General features: G+C 41.1%; 1 protein-coding gene across 1 annotated transcript in view; it reads left to right on the plus strand.

Moving 5' to 3' along the window:
• zdhhc14 (zDHHC palmitoyltransferase 14) overlaps nucleotides 1–19,367 on the plus strand; it is a gene marked incomplete at its 3' end in the record, with an annotated part of 34,526 nt that overhangs the window by 11,771 nt on the left and 3,388 nt on the right. Inside the window, exons 3-9 of the mRNA XM_083908152.1 lie at nucleotides 24–184; nucleotides 8,212–8,364; nucleotides 11,904–12,041; nucleotides 13,322–13,388; nucleotides 15,084–15,186; nucleotides 15,653–15,762; nucleotides 17,986–18,091. Of these exons, the coding sequence (XP_083764278.1) occupies nucleotides 24–184; nucleotides 8,212–8,364; nucleotides 11,904–12,041; nucleotides 13,322–13,388; nucleotides 15,084–15,186; nucleotides 15,653–15,762; nucleotides 17,986–18,091 (838 nt within the window). The remainder of the gene's footprint in view (nucleotides 1–23; nucleotides 185–8,211; nucleotides 8,365–11,903; nucleotides 12,042–13,321; nucleotides 13,389–15,083; nucleotides 15,187–15,652; nucleotides 15,763–17,985; nucleotides 18,092–19,367) is intronic.

Here is a 19,367-nt window from a genome sequence, read left to right on the forward strand (position 1 = left end):
CTCATCTATTTCTGTCCCATCAGTTGTCGGTTCCTGGCGCTGCAGTTGACCCCGATCATCCCGGTCATAGGAGGTGCGCTGTTTCTATTTGTGCTGGGCACACTGCTAAGAACCAGCTTCAGTGACCCAGGGGTGCTGCCCAGGGCCACCCCAGATGAAGCAGCTGATCTTGAGAGGCAAATAGGTAAGTCTATGCTGAAGGATTTTGGCCGGTGCTTCTCCCTGTGTTGTTTTTGCTATCATGACGGTGTATATTCAGTGGTTTTCAGTGTGGTGTCTCTTTGGCATTTCTGCCTTTATTTGATAATCAACCGGGAAGGGACGGGCTGAGAGAAGGGTTATGATATACAGCAACCGGGCCCACAGACAGAATATAACAATTGCAATTATGTGGCACATGCTTTAACCATTTTGCCATTTTTAGTAGCAGTTAAACTTCCCCATTCATCTTTTTGTTTTCTTGTCAGAATACTTCTATCTTGGATACTGTTGGTTGTCTCTGAGTATGCCTCTGTGCATGATACTAAGAATTCTATGTGTCTGTACAACGTTCTATCAAGAGATTATCTGGTTGATGTGTCTGCAGTTTCACTGTGTATCTTAAGAAATAGGGATGACGCTTACTTCTTAACGTCCGTATTCAGTCCGAGGTGAAGAATTGATTCAGTCGGAGGTGAAGAATTGATGCGGTTTGTGCCAAATGGCCTTTGATCTGTTTTTCACTCCGAAGTTTTCCAGTGGTCCCCATTTGATGCATTACCTGACTCGTAAATTGCATTCTGATAACTTTGGAATCTAATTTATGACGTGAAAGGTAAAACTGTTGGTGCATTAGGAACCGCTTGCTAACTGAATTACCAGCAGCACAGCGTTTGGCGATTGATCGCCAAGAGTCAGAAACTGCGGAGGCTACTGATTATGGTTTTGATCACAGGGTTAGGGTTACACAGGTGTCTCCTTGTTGACTTTGACGTGATCTCTTCTACGCGACATTACCTGCTTTTATGTGATGGCCAAGTGAAGACTCCCTCTACCCTTAGAAAGGTGGACATCTGTCACAAGATGAAGAGACGTTAAGCTTTTATTTTCTTAGTAAACATTTTGTGTACTCTTGTCATTTCTGCAGGCTACACTGCGGCCTTTTATTTGCTCAGGCAAAAGCAACAGTGTCCTTGTGCCCTGTAGCCAAATTGATTAAAACAGCTTTTAAAAAAAAAACCTATAGTTTGGGTGCTTTTACTTAAATGTTAAGCGTGATGCTCCTGTTTCCCAGCAATGGCATGGCTTCCCAATGCGCTTTAGGCCACTAGGGCCTCATTAAATAAACTCTAGACTGGCTTAATTAATCTCATTAGGAGACTTGAAAGCTTTCGGAGAGAAGGTGAAGCATAGAGTGTAGAGCAATGGCCTGAAACGGCAACCTGCAGAAGTAACATATAATCTTGGCAAGCATTTACTCAGAGGATACCCAAATTAAATGTTGAAAATGTGAACCTTGGTTGCCCTAAAGCCACTGTGCCAGTTATCAGTTAATTTAATTTAGCAACTTGTGCCTATGTCATAGCAATTTTCTCCTTCTCAACTGGAATCTCTTGTTTAGTGTCGTCAAGTTGTTGAAATGTTGCTGGTTGTAAATGTTTTGTCTGGTTATAGCGATATTGTTTCCGCTAGCTTATTATTCGATGAGATATGTGGCTGCAAGATTTCAAACAAGCTTCGTCGCACCAATTAACCAAGGGTGTGTTTACACCTAAAAGTCTCAAACACACTATGAAGCGGTTGCGCAAGACTTTCTAGCTGTTTGTCATTTTGAAAAATGTTGTAACAGTGGTGCCACGGCTCCTGGTGAGGTGGTTTTTGGTGGCTTTGTGTGTGTGAATTATTTGAAGTGACTGTAAATCGCCCTCAGTATTCAATGTGTCAAATGACTGACAGCCTTCAGATTTTTCCATCCATGGTAGAAAAAATGAAGGAGACTTCTCGGTCAATGCGACCCCAGCTTGCCACTTTTTTCTTGGCCGTGGGCGTAAAGGTCCTTAGCCACAGTTGTATGCTTTGTGTTCGTCTGGGGTGATGATGCTAGCTGGGTTAAATGTGCTATCTTACCTACGGGAGGAGGAAGAGACATGCATCCATACATACAAACATGTATGCATAAATGGATAGATAAACGAAACGCATGAAACCATGATTCCTTTAAGTGTTTGCAAGAATAACTGGTGGTTGCATGGTTGCAATGGCCCTTTGTGTACCTTGGCAGTGTTTCAATGAAACAGCCACTTCCCATTGCATTTGTGATGCTGCCAGGAAACATATAGCCTGCTTTAGTGTTGTGCCATTATAAGTCCCATTATCATCTTCCATTTGAAAGAAAAGGGCTTGTAATAGTGCGGACACACACAACACGCAGACAGACTGATTCTTTTAAATGGGAAATTAAAAATGGTGAGCGCTAAATGTTGCAAAGCTTGTTAAAGGGTAGGAAATCTGTTAAAATGAACTTTCTTAATAGAATTTGCTAGCTCCACTACTCTTCTCATTCTTCCTGTTTTCAATATCTAAGGCCCTGCATTTCCAAATTATCAAGCACCCTTTCTCTTTCCCCTTATGGTTGCTGTTTGTTATAGTAGCTATGGCATGGCAGCTTGACACGCAAGACATTAGTCAAACATCTGTAAACTCTTAGCTTATTCATCCAACCCCATCCAAAGCCCCAACACCAATCGTCTTTGCATTCTCTTCCTGCAGAAAACACTTTCTTTGTCATTCTGCCTTTCCTCTTTCCCTCTGTTTTTACCACCCGTCTTTGCTCTTTGACCATTGGTTTGAAAGCAGCGATCTGAATGAAATCTTAACTACTGCATTTGTTAAGGGTTTAGTGCCCACTACCCAGACTGTAAAAGCCTGCCACAGACTAGTTTATTCCACCACAATTTAATAACACAATAATATATAGATAAAATATTTAACATGGTGTCATGCTCTGTTGCTTCGCTGTAGAACTGTGTGCAGCGCATCAATTTGCTCACGCTCTCCTTTTCCCCGCAGACGCTCTCTCCGTTTCTCTTATTTATACTGGTAGTTTCTGCTTTGGCTGTACACACTCTGACTTCGTTAATGTCGTTCCCAGCAGTATGTAGAAGCGTTTACATATTTTCTAGCAGTATACAGTCACATCACATTTTTTAAGCTTTTAGGATGCTGCTAGTTGCTGCTATAACATTGCATTGCCCTCTTTTTTCCCCATGTAATATCAATATTTAACACACTGTTACATAAATTCTGCTTCAATGTGGAGCACTCGGTATATGTTATTCATTTGTAGAGCATTTTGAGACATACAGTATTGTGCTATTGTAAACTTTATTGTAAAATCATTTGACAAATTACATTGTAAACCACACTGCATGTACCGGCCAGTAATGAAACATACATTATTGCCATTTACAGATATCCTGGCATAGAGGATTACCTCGTTATCACCTATCCTACGTCTGCTCAGCATGCAGACAGAACAAGATATAACCAGTTCTATCTTCCTTTGTGTTCAAGAGATTGTGTCAGTCACCATAATCAGGCCTCACAAACTATGCGTCCCATTTGCACGTCTGTCTATTGTTTATTCCACCCCCTCTCTTGCTTTAAACAGAACTCAATGGGGTTTTTTTTTGTCTCTCTGACGAAGATGGAACTTTTTTTAAATAAATCAATATGTCTTTATGTAACTGTTTATATTCTGACAATAAGAAAAGAGCTGACACACTGAGCGAGCACGGGCAACATTGACACATTTAATGTCAATACTGCTATATTGTTCTGGCTTTTTTTGCCACACGTTTGTTTATTGTCTTCTTTCTGGGTCGGCTACATTGATTAATGCTTACATGAATTCATAGCTTTTACATAGTGCAGAGTGCAATGTTATATATGTGTGTATATATATGTATATGTATGTATGTATGTATATATATGTATGTATATTTGTATGTGTATATATGTATATGTATATACATATGTGTGTGTATATATATATATATGTATATACATATGTGTATATACATATGTGTATATACATATGTGTATATATATATGTATATACACATATGTATATATATATATACAGTATGTGTATATAGATACAGTATGTATATACGTATATAGCTTATCTTAATTGCAGCAAACATTTTGGAACCCACCAGTAGCCCCAAACAGTTTTGTAATTCACCAGCAGCCTCATAAATATTTGATGGTGTTTTAAGTCCAAGTGCTAGGAGGCTCAAGTTCGACACCACTCCTATTGATCTGTTGACTAAACAAAGGAGAACCTAATGGTTGTACAGTATGAGACATCAAGGTCTCTCATCCTGCATGTACTTTAGCAGAGAAAGCTGATAGCTGTGCCTCTGCCGTCATTGCTGTCTGCCAAGTGCTTTAGCCTGTGGAAACGCGGTGCGAGTGGGTGTTTTTGAAGTACAGGCCACCTCAAACAAAACTGAATGTGGCGTGTGTGCATGAGGTAGAATACATGAGGCATAATACTGGATTTGTGATCTTTATTCCGAGTGTCCTGTCATTCACAGTGTTCAGTAGTGCACTACTAATGCAGCAGAAACGCTTGGTAAATTGTCGTGGAAAGAAAGTGAAATTAAGCGATGTAGCATAGCTTGTTGTTTTTATCCCCACTTGAAATGGAGACAGCTTTATCTCTTCTGTGTGCCACATTTGATGATGCATGTCTGTTTGCTTGCCCAATATGTCAGGACTAGACAGGCTGGCATCAATTTATCCGTCACGTGCCAAATCCAAAAGACTCTACCGCACTAATTGGAGTGAGAGATGGCCAACACTGCCTGCTTCCTTCCCTCATTTCGTCCTTCCATCCACCTTATATTATGGTCCAAGCTTTTTTGTGAATGTCAGCTGCCACCCAAAGTCAAGCCAAGGAAGTTGATTTGGCGAGGCACAGATTTACAGCCCCTGTATGAAGGATGAGCACATCGTCAGACGATCAGTGACATTCAGGGTTTTCATGACTGCTTGAGATCAGTATATGGACGTTTGAAGGTGAAAATTGATAGATTCTCATCCATGGAAAACAAGGAATATTTCCACATCTCCTGTGAGAGGAAAAGCAGCCACATTGCAAGAGATGAGTCATTATGCTCTGACAAAGACCTCGGGCTTGGAGTTGCTTGATTTAATTCAGTAGTTTTTAAAATTGGGCCAATGATTACTACCCACCTGTTTCTCTGCTTTCAAGTTTTACTTTTCAGCTGCCACCCACCAGCCACGGTGGTGGTGTCCTCTGACTCTTCCCACTCTGCCAAGGTGTATAACTTAATATTAAACTGAAGATTGCATAATGTGGTCTTTTTGTGTGAAGATTAAATCTTGCTGAGGAGACAAAAGCAGACAGCCTGCTGCTGATGCAATCAGAGATCCTTGATTGGATGATGTGATTATGTTACTGCCTGTTAATGCACTCAATGGAAGAGTAAACTGTGCCATCTTTCAAGGGTCATGGGTGGCTGCAGCCAATCACAGCAGGGGAGACATTTTACACTCCATCATCAATAAACTAAATTTGTTTTTGTCGACAGCAGTCTTGGAGAAGCCGTTAGTGGCGGCTGCTTATTTCCAACTTGGCATTTGTGTGCTGTATATGCAGACCAACTCACTGTTAAATGTCATCAGACATATAAAATCGGCCACCAGTTGAAATGAATCACCTTAGATCATATAGTGCATACTCACTGTTGGACTCTCAAGTCTCACGTCAGAAATGTAATCTGCCAGTTATGAAGTTATTCCCAAATCAGATTGAACTGCAGGATAAAAAGCACAGTTAACCTCAGGAACTTTAATGAAATACATGAAAATGTAATAAATCTATTTGGCAGTGTTGGGATGTCAGTCCTGTTACAGTAATGAATGAAACATGACCCCCTTTTTTTGAATGGCTGCCCGATTATGATTCATCCTGGTACTTAAACTGCTACTGTGACTTGCCTTCTCCCTAACTAACCACCTGAAGTCATAATTAGTGTGGCAGCACACTATTGTCCTTAAGTTTTCTTATTCCTGTCAGCCAGATGTTTGGTCAGCTCCTGCTCCGAGACCTTTTGAGATATCTCCACCGGTCCAACTCTGGAATGTCTGGCTGGAACCGGTGTAGTGTGGAAATTGAAGATAGTGTTACTGATCCTTGTCGTTCTTCTGCCATATTGGATTGAATAGAAAGCGAAACTAAACTTTCACAGGTCACAAATTTTGTGAAACTTCACGAAATTGGTGTCGTAGCCGCCAAACAGGAAGTTAAGTCATATATCGGGACCGATTTCACGTATCGAAACCAACCTTTGTACATGAACTCGGAACTCCAATATGAGGAAGCACAAGACCTGAAAAAAAAAATAAAGATATTTCACAGTTTACTGACACAAGTGCAGCTCTGCCTTGCCACGCATCATCGAGCTTGCATGAGTGAAATGCACCCGAGCAAGCACACACTGCGGTTCCCCCGGAAATGCATTCCAGTTATATATGACTTTTCATTTACTGCATAATAAGTAAAAGGTGTGCACATAGTTGACAGAGGTTCTGTTACTAAGCCACTTGGCATTTCAAATGTGCATTTGTGGACTGCTGGTGCACAGACTTAAGTCCATTTTGACTAATTATGACGGACAAAGGGAGCGTGGGAGGTGAACACAGTTACTGACTTTTCACTGATACTAAAATACGTTTCTTTGGCTGGTTATTTGATGAGAGAGAGAGAGGGACAGAGAGACAAAAAACAAGCACAGTTCTGGTCAAGGGGTCGGGTTAAAATGTGGAATGGGATTGGGCCTGATTTTGCTATTGTGTAACCTCTAACGTTCCTCCTGCAATCCAGAATTTGTGTTATTTTCCTCTTTGCTGTATAGAGTGATTTATGCCAGAGGTAAAAAAACTTTCCTTTCTGTTCTGTCTTTATTCTCAGTCTTCCTTCTGTTGTAGTCGACTAGTCCCCATGCTTACAGTGACATGGACATGAAAAAGATGGGGATATAGAAATGATTGTCAGTGGATGGTGGAGCAAGTGACAGGAGTACACTCTCTCTCTTTCTCTCTTGGCAGGGAAGATGGAAAAAAGTATGCTCTTATACATTAAGCATGAGTAGTAGTATTAGCGAAAGGTATTAACATATGACTTATAAATACTGTAGTTTATTTCTGTGCATCTGTCCCATGTTTCTGTCGATCTCGTAAGTTTCATTATTCAGTGAAGCAGTGTCCCTGTTACTGCTACCCGCCTATCGCCCTATGTGAGCTGAGATTGGCACAGCTCCCCCGTGACCCTCATGTGGAGGATGAAGCGGTAGAAAATGGACGGATGGCTGAGTTTATTTGTTGATTATTTGAGTTGCTTGCCTCCAGAAATTGCAAGGCAATGTTGATCGGTGTTGAAACAGCATTATTATATAGATCCCAACACATGCTTTAGCTGTCTTCTCCATTGCTAAAGAGGAACCCTGCAGATAGTTATTATAGTGCTTTATTTGAACTGACAGAATGTGTTTATTCAAATTATATTGTTTGGATGGATGGAGCTTAGTTCTGAAAAAAGGGGCTGTCACAGGATGTCAAAGGGCACAAGAACAGATAGATTATAGGGGAGAGCACACACTGTAGGCATTGATCATGGAAACGAGAAACTCGGTAGAGGAGAACTCACTTGCTGCAATTTCTCTGCTCTTTTAAAAATGTCAAACACCCACTCGTGCACCCTCCCCCCCCCCCCCCCCCCCACACACACACACATGCTATTTTACTACCAGTGCAACGGGCTTCACTGTAAATGATCTCAAAATGATCTTCCTACACACACAGAGCATCCCCCATTGTACACCAGAGTGTTTAAAAGAGGCTTTACCTTTTATGGCTTGAAAATTGCTCTCATCACTCCCATTCTTACAGTTTAGTCATCACCTGCCGTCTTACTTCATAAAAAGTCGTTCAAAGGTGTTTGCCGCCGTTCTCTTTTTTGTATTATAGTGTGATAATCTGGTGTTAAGTGTGGATTTTTAATTCCATACTGTTATTCATATTATGTTCTGAGTTTTTACAAAGTTTTGTGGAGTACTTTAAGTTCTTACAATCAATTAATCTGGCCAACTTGAACTGACTTCAATTTTAAAATGTATGTTTTGTCTTTTCCCCCTCCTCCAGATGTGGCTAATGGCAGTACAGGTTACAGGCCTCCTCCCAGAACCAAGGAGGTGGTTATAAACGGCCAGACGGTCAAACTGAAGTACTGCTTCACCTGCAAGATCTTCAGACCACCACGTGCCTCCCACTGCAGCCTGTGTGACAACTGTGTGGGTGAGTGACGATGTCGATCTCCTCTGGTTCCTGAGTTTGTATTTTTCCCCCTGTCTTTATTATCAATAAAATAATACATTTGAGATTGTATAATAAGCACAAACAGAACCATCCTCTATACTCTGTGTGTTTGTAATTAGAGATCATTATTTATCTGATATTAGTTTAAACCTAGTATGTAGGCTTTAATGAGGCTGCTCTTCTGTCTACACTCGTTGCCCTCATCTACACATCTAAACACACAGACGCACAACAAACACACCTTTTGCGTACGAGGATACAAGCCAAAATTAATGTGGGGTTTGTGACGCACACCTACAGGGATTGTACAGTATGCTTGGAGGAACTGGCTTCCGGAGTTTTTCCTGCTCTGAACAACCAGATGCTCAATCTCTAGAGACAAAGCAAAAGAGCACAGCAATGCAATTACTAAAGGAAGGAGACAGCATTTTTGAAATCCGTGTCCTTATTCACAGCTCCTTTTCTTTCTTTTTTTTTTGAATGTCATTTTCCTTGTCAGGAGCGGAAGTGTCTGAAAGCCTGGGGAGACAGAGACGAGGAAGTAGAAAACACAGTAATCAGATGCAGCAGAGGCGCACTGGCAGGAAAAAAAGACAGACTAGCAGCTGAATGAAAACAAAATTGGAGGCCAGAGTGATCTAATAAATTGAACTCCTTGTGTAGATCGTACTTGTGAACTACAGATGGGAGGGTAATAGAATATTAGAAACATACCCATAGTTGCATCATCTTGACTGCAGGTGGGTGGGAATGATAAACTCCAGTGATGAGTATCAGTTGTACGTGTTCCATTCATAAGAATTATATTTCAGCTCAAAGCCTCAGGTCTCATCCTTGTATGGTTCTGCATCTCCGTTTATGACGCAGCCTTCATTGTCATGCTATAGGTAACATGCATGAATAATGGAGAACTATGTCCTTTTCGAGCATTTTTCTCTCAAAATTATTGGGACATTACGGTGATTAATTGGTCTTAAAATCTGTGTTAAAATAGGTCTCTGCTGCTTTAAGGCGTGCATTGACCATAAACTACATTTCCGTCAATGCATGGCGATTGCGTTACCCGCAAAGTGGCGGCATCCCGCCACTAGATCGAAGTGTATTATTGTATATGCATCATGCGACGAGTGAGATTGAGACTGTGATCGCAGCAGAATGTGTTCACAAAAGCCACAGCCAAAAACGATGTGGCAGTGAAAGCTAGCTTTATTATGGCTGAAGAAATCACCTGTGCTTCAAAGTCTTTTTCTGAGGGTGCGTTTTTGAAGCAGTGCATACTGAAGCCCCGACCAGATACAGACTCTTAAAACTGTTAGTTTGTCAAGAAACACCATCGCAGACCGGGTTACATGAATAAGTAATAAATCCAGAAAGTTATTTAGCAATATGTTAATTAGTTAGCTTTATTTTACATTATATTTGGTTACATTTAGTTAAATTTATTCCGTATGACAGTTACATCTGGCCCTTTGAGGTGAGTGAAAATGAGTTTGACACCCCTGGTCTAGCACATGATCTTAAGATGGAGATGGGGGGGGAAAACATTCGGTGAACATGTTGTACAAGTTTGTTTTGATATTCAAAACTTCCTTTCCATTAAAGTCAAGTCATGCTTTTCCCCCCTGAAGCAGTGTATCGGGACATTATAATATCAAAGTTCATATCAATATCAATCAATCCTTCCATTCTTGTTTCTGTGACTGTCCCGGTACCAAACCATGCTATGATGGAGACAGAGCAATAGGGCCGCCTTCGTGACACGGGAAAACTCTGGTTTTCAGATTCACATGATCTCTCTTTGTGGTACAGCCCCCAGAGCTTCCTCACTACTGCTCTATAGTAAATAAGTAAAGCAGGATAAGATGGTCAGACTGTGTTCTATTCTTTATGAATGCTGGTCTTCATTAATACATGACCAGAGGGTTGGGATTTAGTGATGCTAGCTCTGTTTGTTGCTCATTTTTTCATATGGGTTTAATTACAGATCATTGCACGAAACTTAAATTATTCTCTTGGGGAAATTATGTTAGGGAACGATAAAATACATTTTAAAAAAAGCATGTTGATGATTGTACTTAACACATAACACACAGACTCGGCACGGTATGTTATTTTGCTACCTGGTGCTTTTTTTAGTACCTGCTCGGACGAGGTTCCAAGCGAGATAGCCGAACAATGCCGAAATGTTAATCCGTTAAAAAGACTTAACAATCCTTAAAATGTGGCTTAATCGCCAACAATTACAAGGGAAATGTCTAAAATCTCAATGTTTAATAGAGGCGTCTGGTGTATTTAGCGCTGGCTAATCGCTAACCGTGATTTTAAAACTCCAGTATGTAACTTCCCTCGCCAAAACACTACTCCTGTCGCTACCCTGCCATCCCTCCATCAGTCCTGATTTAATTTATATTGAAAAGTTCCACACAAACAGCCTTAATATTAATATCCACTGAGACGAGCTCTGGTCATAATCTGATCTGACAAGTATTAGCTATCCCCTTTAGCCTCGTTTGACCATGACAACTGTTTCCCATACATTGATTAGTAAAGACATGTGCAGGTCATTTCACCTCGCTAAACAAATAATGGCGCTAATTAATTAGGTAAAGAGGCTACCACCGTGCACAGCTAGCAGTCCACACATGGAGATAAGACTGTGGAGAGGAGTCTGGTTACATAACAAGCACACAAGCAATCAGCTCTTGCAGCAATCAGCAAAATGATAAGCATGCTAGATTTGCCCATGGTTTATTTTAATTAAATATCAGTGACTCATTTTTTATTTTATTATTTCACACAAGATTTCTCAAGTAGCTGATTTATTTCTCGCTGCATTCAGATACTTAGTTCGGTGCATTCCAGACATTTTATGAGCTTAACAGAGATGTAGATGTGTTGCATGTAACACCTTCTCTTCTCTACACATTTGTACAGGGTGTCTTTAAGGTTCACATCTGTGCTTATTCAGTCAAATTCACTGTCAGTCAACAACATTTTTACTTTACCTCCTTTCTATTTATCTCGTATTGACATCTTAGTGGAGGTTCATTAACTGATGACACTGTAATGTGCTTTAATCGGCCATTTAACCTTGGACAGTTTCAACCATGCCCATAAACAGTCATGTGGGCCAGTTTTATTAGCGAGTTATATAAATAGCCAGTTTGTAGTATGTGAAAATAAGACCCAGAGGGACACTTCCCTTTTCACTTTGTTTCCCACAGCTTTTGAGTCTTCCTCTGTCTTTACATGCAATGAAATAACATGGTTGTTGGTGGTGTTTGTTTGTTTTTTCAAATGTCTTTTAAATAATAACACGTAGACATCTTGTGGAGCAACACCATTTCTAAATGATGTGTTCTAGGTTATGTACCAGGTTTCTTTGAATTATTTGCACAAGTCCATCTGTATGACAAATACTTGCCCTGACAGCACTTTGCTGCAACAAAAAAACTTTGTCAGGTTTGTGTTCTTGTATCTAAAATAAGCTCTTCTACTGTCTCTTGCTGTCCATGCAGAACGTTTTGACCACCATTGTCCCTGGGTGGGAAACTGCGTGGGAAGGAGGAACTATCGTTTCTTCTACATGTTCATCCTCTCGCTCTCCTTCCTCACCATCTTCATCTTCGCCTTTGTCATCACGCACATCATTTTACGTAAGTACACACACACACACCAGCAGGTTGTAAGTGGATGTGGTGAAAAGCTGCAGCATTCTGGCTCGTTACCGTCTCTCCAGCTGGGAGCAAGCAGTGGACTGCTAGGCTCCATATCAGCGTGTGTGTGTGTGTGTGTGTACATGTGTTCACATAAATGACAGTCAGTGGATCAATGTTGCACTGGAAAATAAAATACTGGCCCAGATTCAGTCGTATAAATGTTTATTGCTGATTAAAGTACAGCTGTGCGATATGGCCAAAAAAAATCATATCTTGGTATTTTCTAGCTGAAAAGCAATACATCTTATTTATAACCACTGGTATTTATAGCCCCCACCCCCTCTGAGATTTTCTTTTTTTTTTTTTCTTAAAGGAGCCATATGCAAGATTTGCAACTACAGTGAAAAATAGGTTCTACAATGCAATTTAAAAATTAAAATGCAAAGGCTGTATTCTTTAAAATTTGTGAATAAACTCTCTGTACTATTGTAATCTGAAACAATAGTATATGGCACAATTTAACTTTGCCATTTTTCTACTATACAGCACCGCCTCGGCTCGACTTGACTCGACGTGCAAAACTTTCCAATTTTATTGCTGTGTATCTGAAAGTGCTAACTGCAGATGCTGAAATACATCTTTACTCTCTGAACAGCAAAATTAACAATTCTTTTGCACTTTTCCAAACAATTTGTATAGCTTTAATTAGAATGTAGAGATCAATGGTTAAATTTAGTGCTATGCAATACGTTTCCATGACGACTGACTGGAAAAAGACGTGCACGACATCATGTTTACGTGCCGCGATACCGGAGTCCTGGCACCGTTTACCAGTTAGCTGCATTAGCTCCTTTTAGCGCCGTTAGCGAGAGCAGCACTACAAATAACCAGCGTACCTGTGTACTGCGTATGTGTGCCTCTGTTTTTAAAGTTTAGCGTTACTTTAGAAACTCATTTTAACAATCGGGAGTCACGCTAACATGACGCCACGAGTGTCTTTTTCCGGTCAGTCGTCATGTAAACGCCGTTGACGCGTTAACGTTTGACGGCACTAGTTAAATTGAAACACCATTTTTGAGCAGTCAGCCATGCTCAGTTATTGTTGACACCTAAAACAGCAGGTCCAGAGTCTTTTGTACCCAAAATTTGATTGAAGGTCCCACATCGGTTTTGTTTTGTTGTTAAACCGCCATGTACGTTTCCATAGGACAGTGTTTAATGTTGTAAAAAATATCTGTATGTTGTATTCTAATGTAAACTTTTCTCTATATCCACAGGCTCTCATCAAAGTGGATTTCTCAATGCACTTAAAGATAGTCCTGCCAGATATCCTTTCACTTCAATGTAACTTTCTGCGTGTGCCACAGGTGTTTAAGCGTGATTGTCTAATTTCTGCTGCTGTGTCCTAATGTGTCTCTCTGTAGCTATTTAGTCACTCTTTGCTGAGCATTACCTATTTTCATCATGACATATTTTTTCCAAACCTTTTGAAAGCCTTGCCATGTATTTGCCAGTGCCACTGTCACTTTCTGCAGTCTGTGTGTCTGATTAGTCCTGTTCCATCGGGCTAACACGGCACACTAAAGCAGCTCTGCTGTCTCTCTCTCTCTCTCTCTCTCTCTCTGCCAATCCATTTAGCGGCTCTTTGATTTCATCTGACTCCACAGAGATGTTGTGTGGAGCGAGATTTGAGGGGATGTGTCTGTCTCTCTCTGTGCGATGGATGCCAAGTGTGTGCTCGAGGGGTCTTAAGCTCCAGCTCTTGCAAACTCACACTGTGAGTGAGGGCTGTTCAATATGAACCAGAATGTCATCAACGTGATGGAAGTCTTTTCATATCCAGATAACAATGCACATCATTACTCGTTGCTTCCACCTCCTTTTCTCTGCAGCGTTAATTGGGGCAATGTCTTTACAGATGTAAGCTGCAACAACAGCTGTTATCCCCTCACATCTTTGAGATTCCTTTCCATATGGTTTTGTTGTCGTCCAAAAAAAGGATTTGAGCCCGCAGCTGTACTTTATGATTATTAGACGTCCATGGTGTTTGCAGCATTAAGCACAACATTCTGTTGGAATTTACATACTTGCACCTTATCTATGCAGCAGTAGCAACCCATCTTTATTATACAAGCTTCTTAAAAAAGTCCTTATTCTATTCTGTTCTGCTCTCATTCGCCTCTGATTGTGTATCTTTTTCCCTGCCTGAATTATCAATTCACAAATTCGAGCAAGTCAAATGTTTTTATGTTGTTATTGCAGCACAGTTTATTTTCACACCATTTTGAACCTCAGCCTTTAGCCATTGTAAAAATTGGGGTCGGCAGTAAAATTGGAAGTCGTATATATATTGCTGCTTGTGTGTTTTGGTTTATTCTCTCTTTTTAATAATAGAAGAATCTGCATGCGGATCCAAGAGCACATGTTAATGTGACTGTCTCTCTCTCTCTGTCCTTCTCTGTATGGCCGAGTGTGATATCTGTTTCTCGAGCAGAGACGATGTGTGCCAAGCCAAGCTGATAATGGCCCATGTCCTACAGGACTTTAATGAAGGGGAATTGGAGTTGATAGTGTTGTAGCAGTCCTTTGTACCACATGAACGATGGGATGTTTTGTCCTTGCTAAAGGCAAAGGAAATTGGAAGAGTAAAAAAATGGCTGATCATGGTTGTACAGTTCACCTCGTCACTATATCATACGTTATGATGGGGAGTATCGAGTAGTTTGTTTTGCAGCATTTGTGTTGTGCTGGGTATTTGTATATGCTGTATCATGAGATTTTGTTTTATAAAGTATTCAGCTTAGACTCTGGCTGTGTGCTTATGCTTTATGTAGAGCAGAGAAATGAGCGTTGTTCTGCTGTCACAGCCAAATGAACTGGTTTCCAGGAGCTATTGGCCTGGGACGGACAGCCCCAAGGCTGTAGGTCAGTGTGCTAGTGTGTGTGTGTAAGAACTACACAGGCTTTTATTAGTGTGTGTTTTTACTAAAGCTGTTTTCATATGTATTAATGAAATTCTCCTTGACTTTACTGTGTCACTGTGCTGGAGGTGGTGGTTTGTTTCTTCTCTGTCTGGTCCATAGTGGGCCTCTCAGGCTTCCATACCTACCTGATCAGCTCAAACCAGACCACCAATGAAGATGTGAGTATAAGCATTTAATGACTTTTAATGGAACTTGTGCAAATGTATGTAGAGCTGCAACTATTATGTTCATAATAGTTGTTTGGTCCAGAAAATGTATGTCTTATTTTGTCCATAAACCAAAAAATAAATCCGTTTTAATGAATTGGTTCTTACATGGAGCAAGAAAAGCTAGAAAATATTCACATCTATTATTTATTATTATTGTAAACTTAAGATAAAACTCTGAGATTTTATTTTTGTTATTGTCCCTTTGCAATCTGCTGCATGAAAACACTTTGCACCAGATAAAGACGCAGTAGAACAAAACGCCTATGTTCATGACATCACTTGTCATGTCCTGAAAACATGAGTTCTGAATGTACCCTCACACATTACATGCTCATATCATCTGTGAGATTAGCAGACTATCAATTTTGTTATGGTCTCTATGTTTTAAATCACAATGTTGTGTGGGCTCCTCCAGATCAAAGGTTCGTGGTCTTCTAAAAGAGGGAAGGACAACCATAATCCTTACAGCCACGGCAATATATTCACCAACTGCTGTGCAGCGCTATGTGGACCCCTGCCACCAAGGTATGTTGTGTGTGTGTGTGTGAATGTGCACGTGTGTTTTTAGGAAGTGATTTTACTTCCTCCCAGATGTCCTGATGATGACATCTGTAAACCTTATCCTTTGCTGTTCTTAAAATTCCTTTCAGTCATTTTCCACCATTTCTGTAATAGGTCACAGCATCTGTTGTTTACCACCACCACCACCACCACCCCATTTTAACTTTTTATTGTGTCCAGAGGCGTAAATAGAATTGTCCGTCCAGACACCCTTGTGATGTGTGGAGCCTGCAGCCTCCTCTCGAAGCGTAGCATCTAAAATACTGCAAGAGCGGAAAAGGATTTCAAGCCCATTTTAACCAAATCTCACATCAAAGTGGGCTCGTTATTGGATTTCACACTTTTCCTGCTTTTGATGTGATTGAACAAAAATAAGAGCCAACTTCACATGGACATTCTCATGTGTCATGTGACTGACTGTAAATGTCTCTACATGTTGCAAACAACCTCCAGGCTTCTTTCATGTACAGTTTGCGCAGAAATTCCCATAAATCATCTTGATTTTGTAGACTTTAAAGGCTCTTTTTCTTTTGTTCTTCCATGTGAGGAAAATTTGGTCATCGTCCACCAACTGGGCACTTTTCAGGGTAACCATGAAAACCCGTATAACCCAGTGCTCAAATAATACAGGGAAACACAATGGAGGGTGATACAAATGTACATAAGTGGAACGCTAGACTAACACGGACCAGTATGAACTCAACTGTGGGCTTGTACGTGCGTGTGGAAATGCGAAGAGGCTCTTCATGGACCTGGAATACTTCTCGTATGACCTGGACCTCTTTACCCACTTTACAGAAACGACAAAAGAGTCAGCGTTTTTACTGTGGTATATTTTATTTTAGTCCTTGTCCAGTTACTTCATGTATCCGTATAGATGGTCATATATACAGATCCATACAGATAGATAGATTTACTTAAATTGCATGAAGAGCAGTGATGGAGGCTTTTAATATATCCGTGTTAATTTATTTGGTCGAACTGTGTCATAAGTCATCTGTAAAGACTCCAGTGAATGGTATAGAACAGTCCTCAGTCTGTGTGACCGACCACAGGCGTCACATGGCTGGATCCACCAGTAAGAAAGGGCTATTTCACCACAACCTTTCGCCTATACAAAAATATGTTGCCATATACATGTACCAAAGCAGTAATTCCCCAACTTTGGCATTTTAAAGTCAGAATATAATTCACATATGTATTTCAAACCCTGACAACAAAGTCCAAAGTAAACACATCCACGCTCCTTGCATTTCACATCCTTCTGAGACCTTGACTCACTTCCTTCATGTTTTTAAGCTCGTTATATTTCCATTAGTCACTGAATCTGGCTCGGTAATAATTACCCTGCCTGCACTGCTTTTTTAACACAGCCACCAACTGGCTTTGTGTGTTTATTGTTGGTTGTTGTCACACAGGCTGCGTCGTCGGGGGGGTTCTGCGGCATTAATGTCGGCAGAAACAGTGATTCAGTTCCACAGCTTGGCCCATCATTTATCACCAACATGTGATTTTCTGTGTTTGTGTGAATGTGTGTGTATGAGTGGAGGAGTGTGTGTGTGTGTGTGTGTGTGTGTGTGTGTGTGTGTGTGTGTGTGTGTGTGTGTGTGTGTGTGTGTGTGTGTGTGTGTGTGTGTGTGTGTGTGTGTGTGTGTGTGTGTGTGTGTGTGTGTGTGTGTGTGTGTGTGTGTGTGTGTGTGTGTGTGTGTGTGTGTGTGTGTGTGTGTGTGTGTGTGTGTGTGTGTGTGTGTGTGTGTGTGTGTGTGTGTGTGTGTGTGTGTGTGTGTGTGTGTGTGTGTGTGTGTGTGTGTGTGTGTGTGTGTGTGTGTGTGTGTGTGTGTGTGTGTGTGTGTGTGTGTGTGTGTGTGTGTGTGTGTGTGTGTGTGTGTGTGTGTGTGTGTGTGTGTGTGTGTGTGTGTGTGTGTGTGTGTGTGTGTGTGTGTGTGTGTGTGTGTGTGTGTGTGTGTCCTCTGCATGGTTCAGAGTAGAATCCTGTATCCAGAATCAAATATTGTACCCAGCCTTTTGCGGTGTTGTATCACGTTTGAAACCCTTTGTTTTCGGGTTCTTTCAGGTCTCTACTTGTTTCATCTGTTACTTGCTATTTCTATGAATTACTAGTATGTGTAAAGTGTAAAATAATGTCATTGATGTGTTCACCTTTCTTTCTTTTTTTTGTCTTTTTAGTCTCATCGACAGACGGGGCTTCATTCAGTCAGACACGCCACAGCTGGCACAGCCAACCAATGGCATCACCATGTATGGGGCCACCCAGTCTCAGCAGAGCCACATGGTGAGACAGTGACCATACTCATAAATAAATATAAATAGAATTTATCTAGAGTGTGGAATCCTGCAATATGCAAGTTGTTGCCTGCCACAGATTTATTATGAATCAAAAGAGTTTTGACGTAGGTTTGTGCCGTTGCTTTCTAACAGACCAGCGTGTTCTGCATCACTATTTTTCTGTTCAGTGCTCTTTACCGTATGCTAGCTCGCTCCCCTCTCCTCACTCACATGCGCGCCCACGCTATAAGTTGTTTCGTGTTCCACTCAAGCCCTTGGAATTCCGGCTGCAGTGATGCACTTACCTGTGAGTGGCATGCAGTGGAGAGCTTTGAGTCACTCGTCTGTATCCGTCACTGGTCGTACACCTGCTGTTTACAAGGAGCCGACATTTTAGCAAAAAGCATTCTAGTGTTCTCTCTAAACCGTCGGTGCTTTTGACATTTTTTTAGTCGCCGGAATTCACATGTCCTTATTTCCTGTGTTTGTCTGTGCTTTTTCACCCAGTCTCGCCCCAAGCCCATAACATGACTCCTGCAGGACCAGACAGAATGACACACTAAGGCGAAATATCTGTTCACAACAGCCTGATTGGTTGAATCTAGCTGTTTTAATTCTATGTTTTCCAGAACACTCAGCTCTCACAAAATTAGGCAGATTGATTTAAGGAAGTTCAAGGAATTCAAACCACAGATTTCAGGCTTACGCTTGCTGCAGAATTGCAAATTTGCATTCTCGTCATATCTGGGTGACTGATGTTGATTTAAACGTGTTCAATTTTGCATGCATCATTCCATGTTGTGCATGTTCACCATACCGAAAATAATAATTCAGAAGAAGATGGTATATAATGGACCATTCCAAGCTGACAATGACATAGCAAATATCGCACCGCATTGTGTAAATGGATGATTCTCCATCACGGTGGAAGAAAACAGCCAGCGTCACGAAGAGGACATTGCTTTTTCTCTGGTGTGTGAAAATAGAAGCAACAAGTCCTCTGTTGTTCGCCTCAGCTGTTTACCTCACACATTACACACTAGATTTAAGGCCTTTGGCCCACAGCGACTATACGTCTCAACGGTGGCGTCCTCCCTCTGTGACACAGTCGTCCTCTTGTTCTTATTGAGATTGAGTCGAACGCGAATGTTGTCGTCGTCCGTCTCCGGGACGTGAATGTGTGGACTAATTGTTAAAGGGCCACGAGAGCATGATCTGAACATGAGCACATGCAGAAGTAACGACCATCTGTTTACAGAGGTCGTGCCTAATCACGCTGTGTC

Source organism: Microchirus variegatus, assembly GCF_963457635.1.
Source record: "Microchirus variegatus genome assembly, chromosome: 21".
NCBI classification, from domain to species: Eukaryota; Metazoa; Chordata; class Actinopteri; order Pleuronectiformes; family Soleidae; genus Microchirus; species Microchirus variegatus.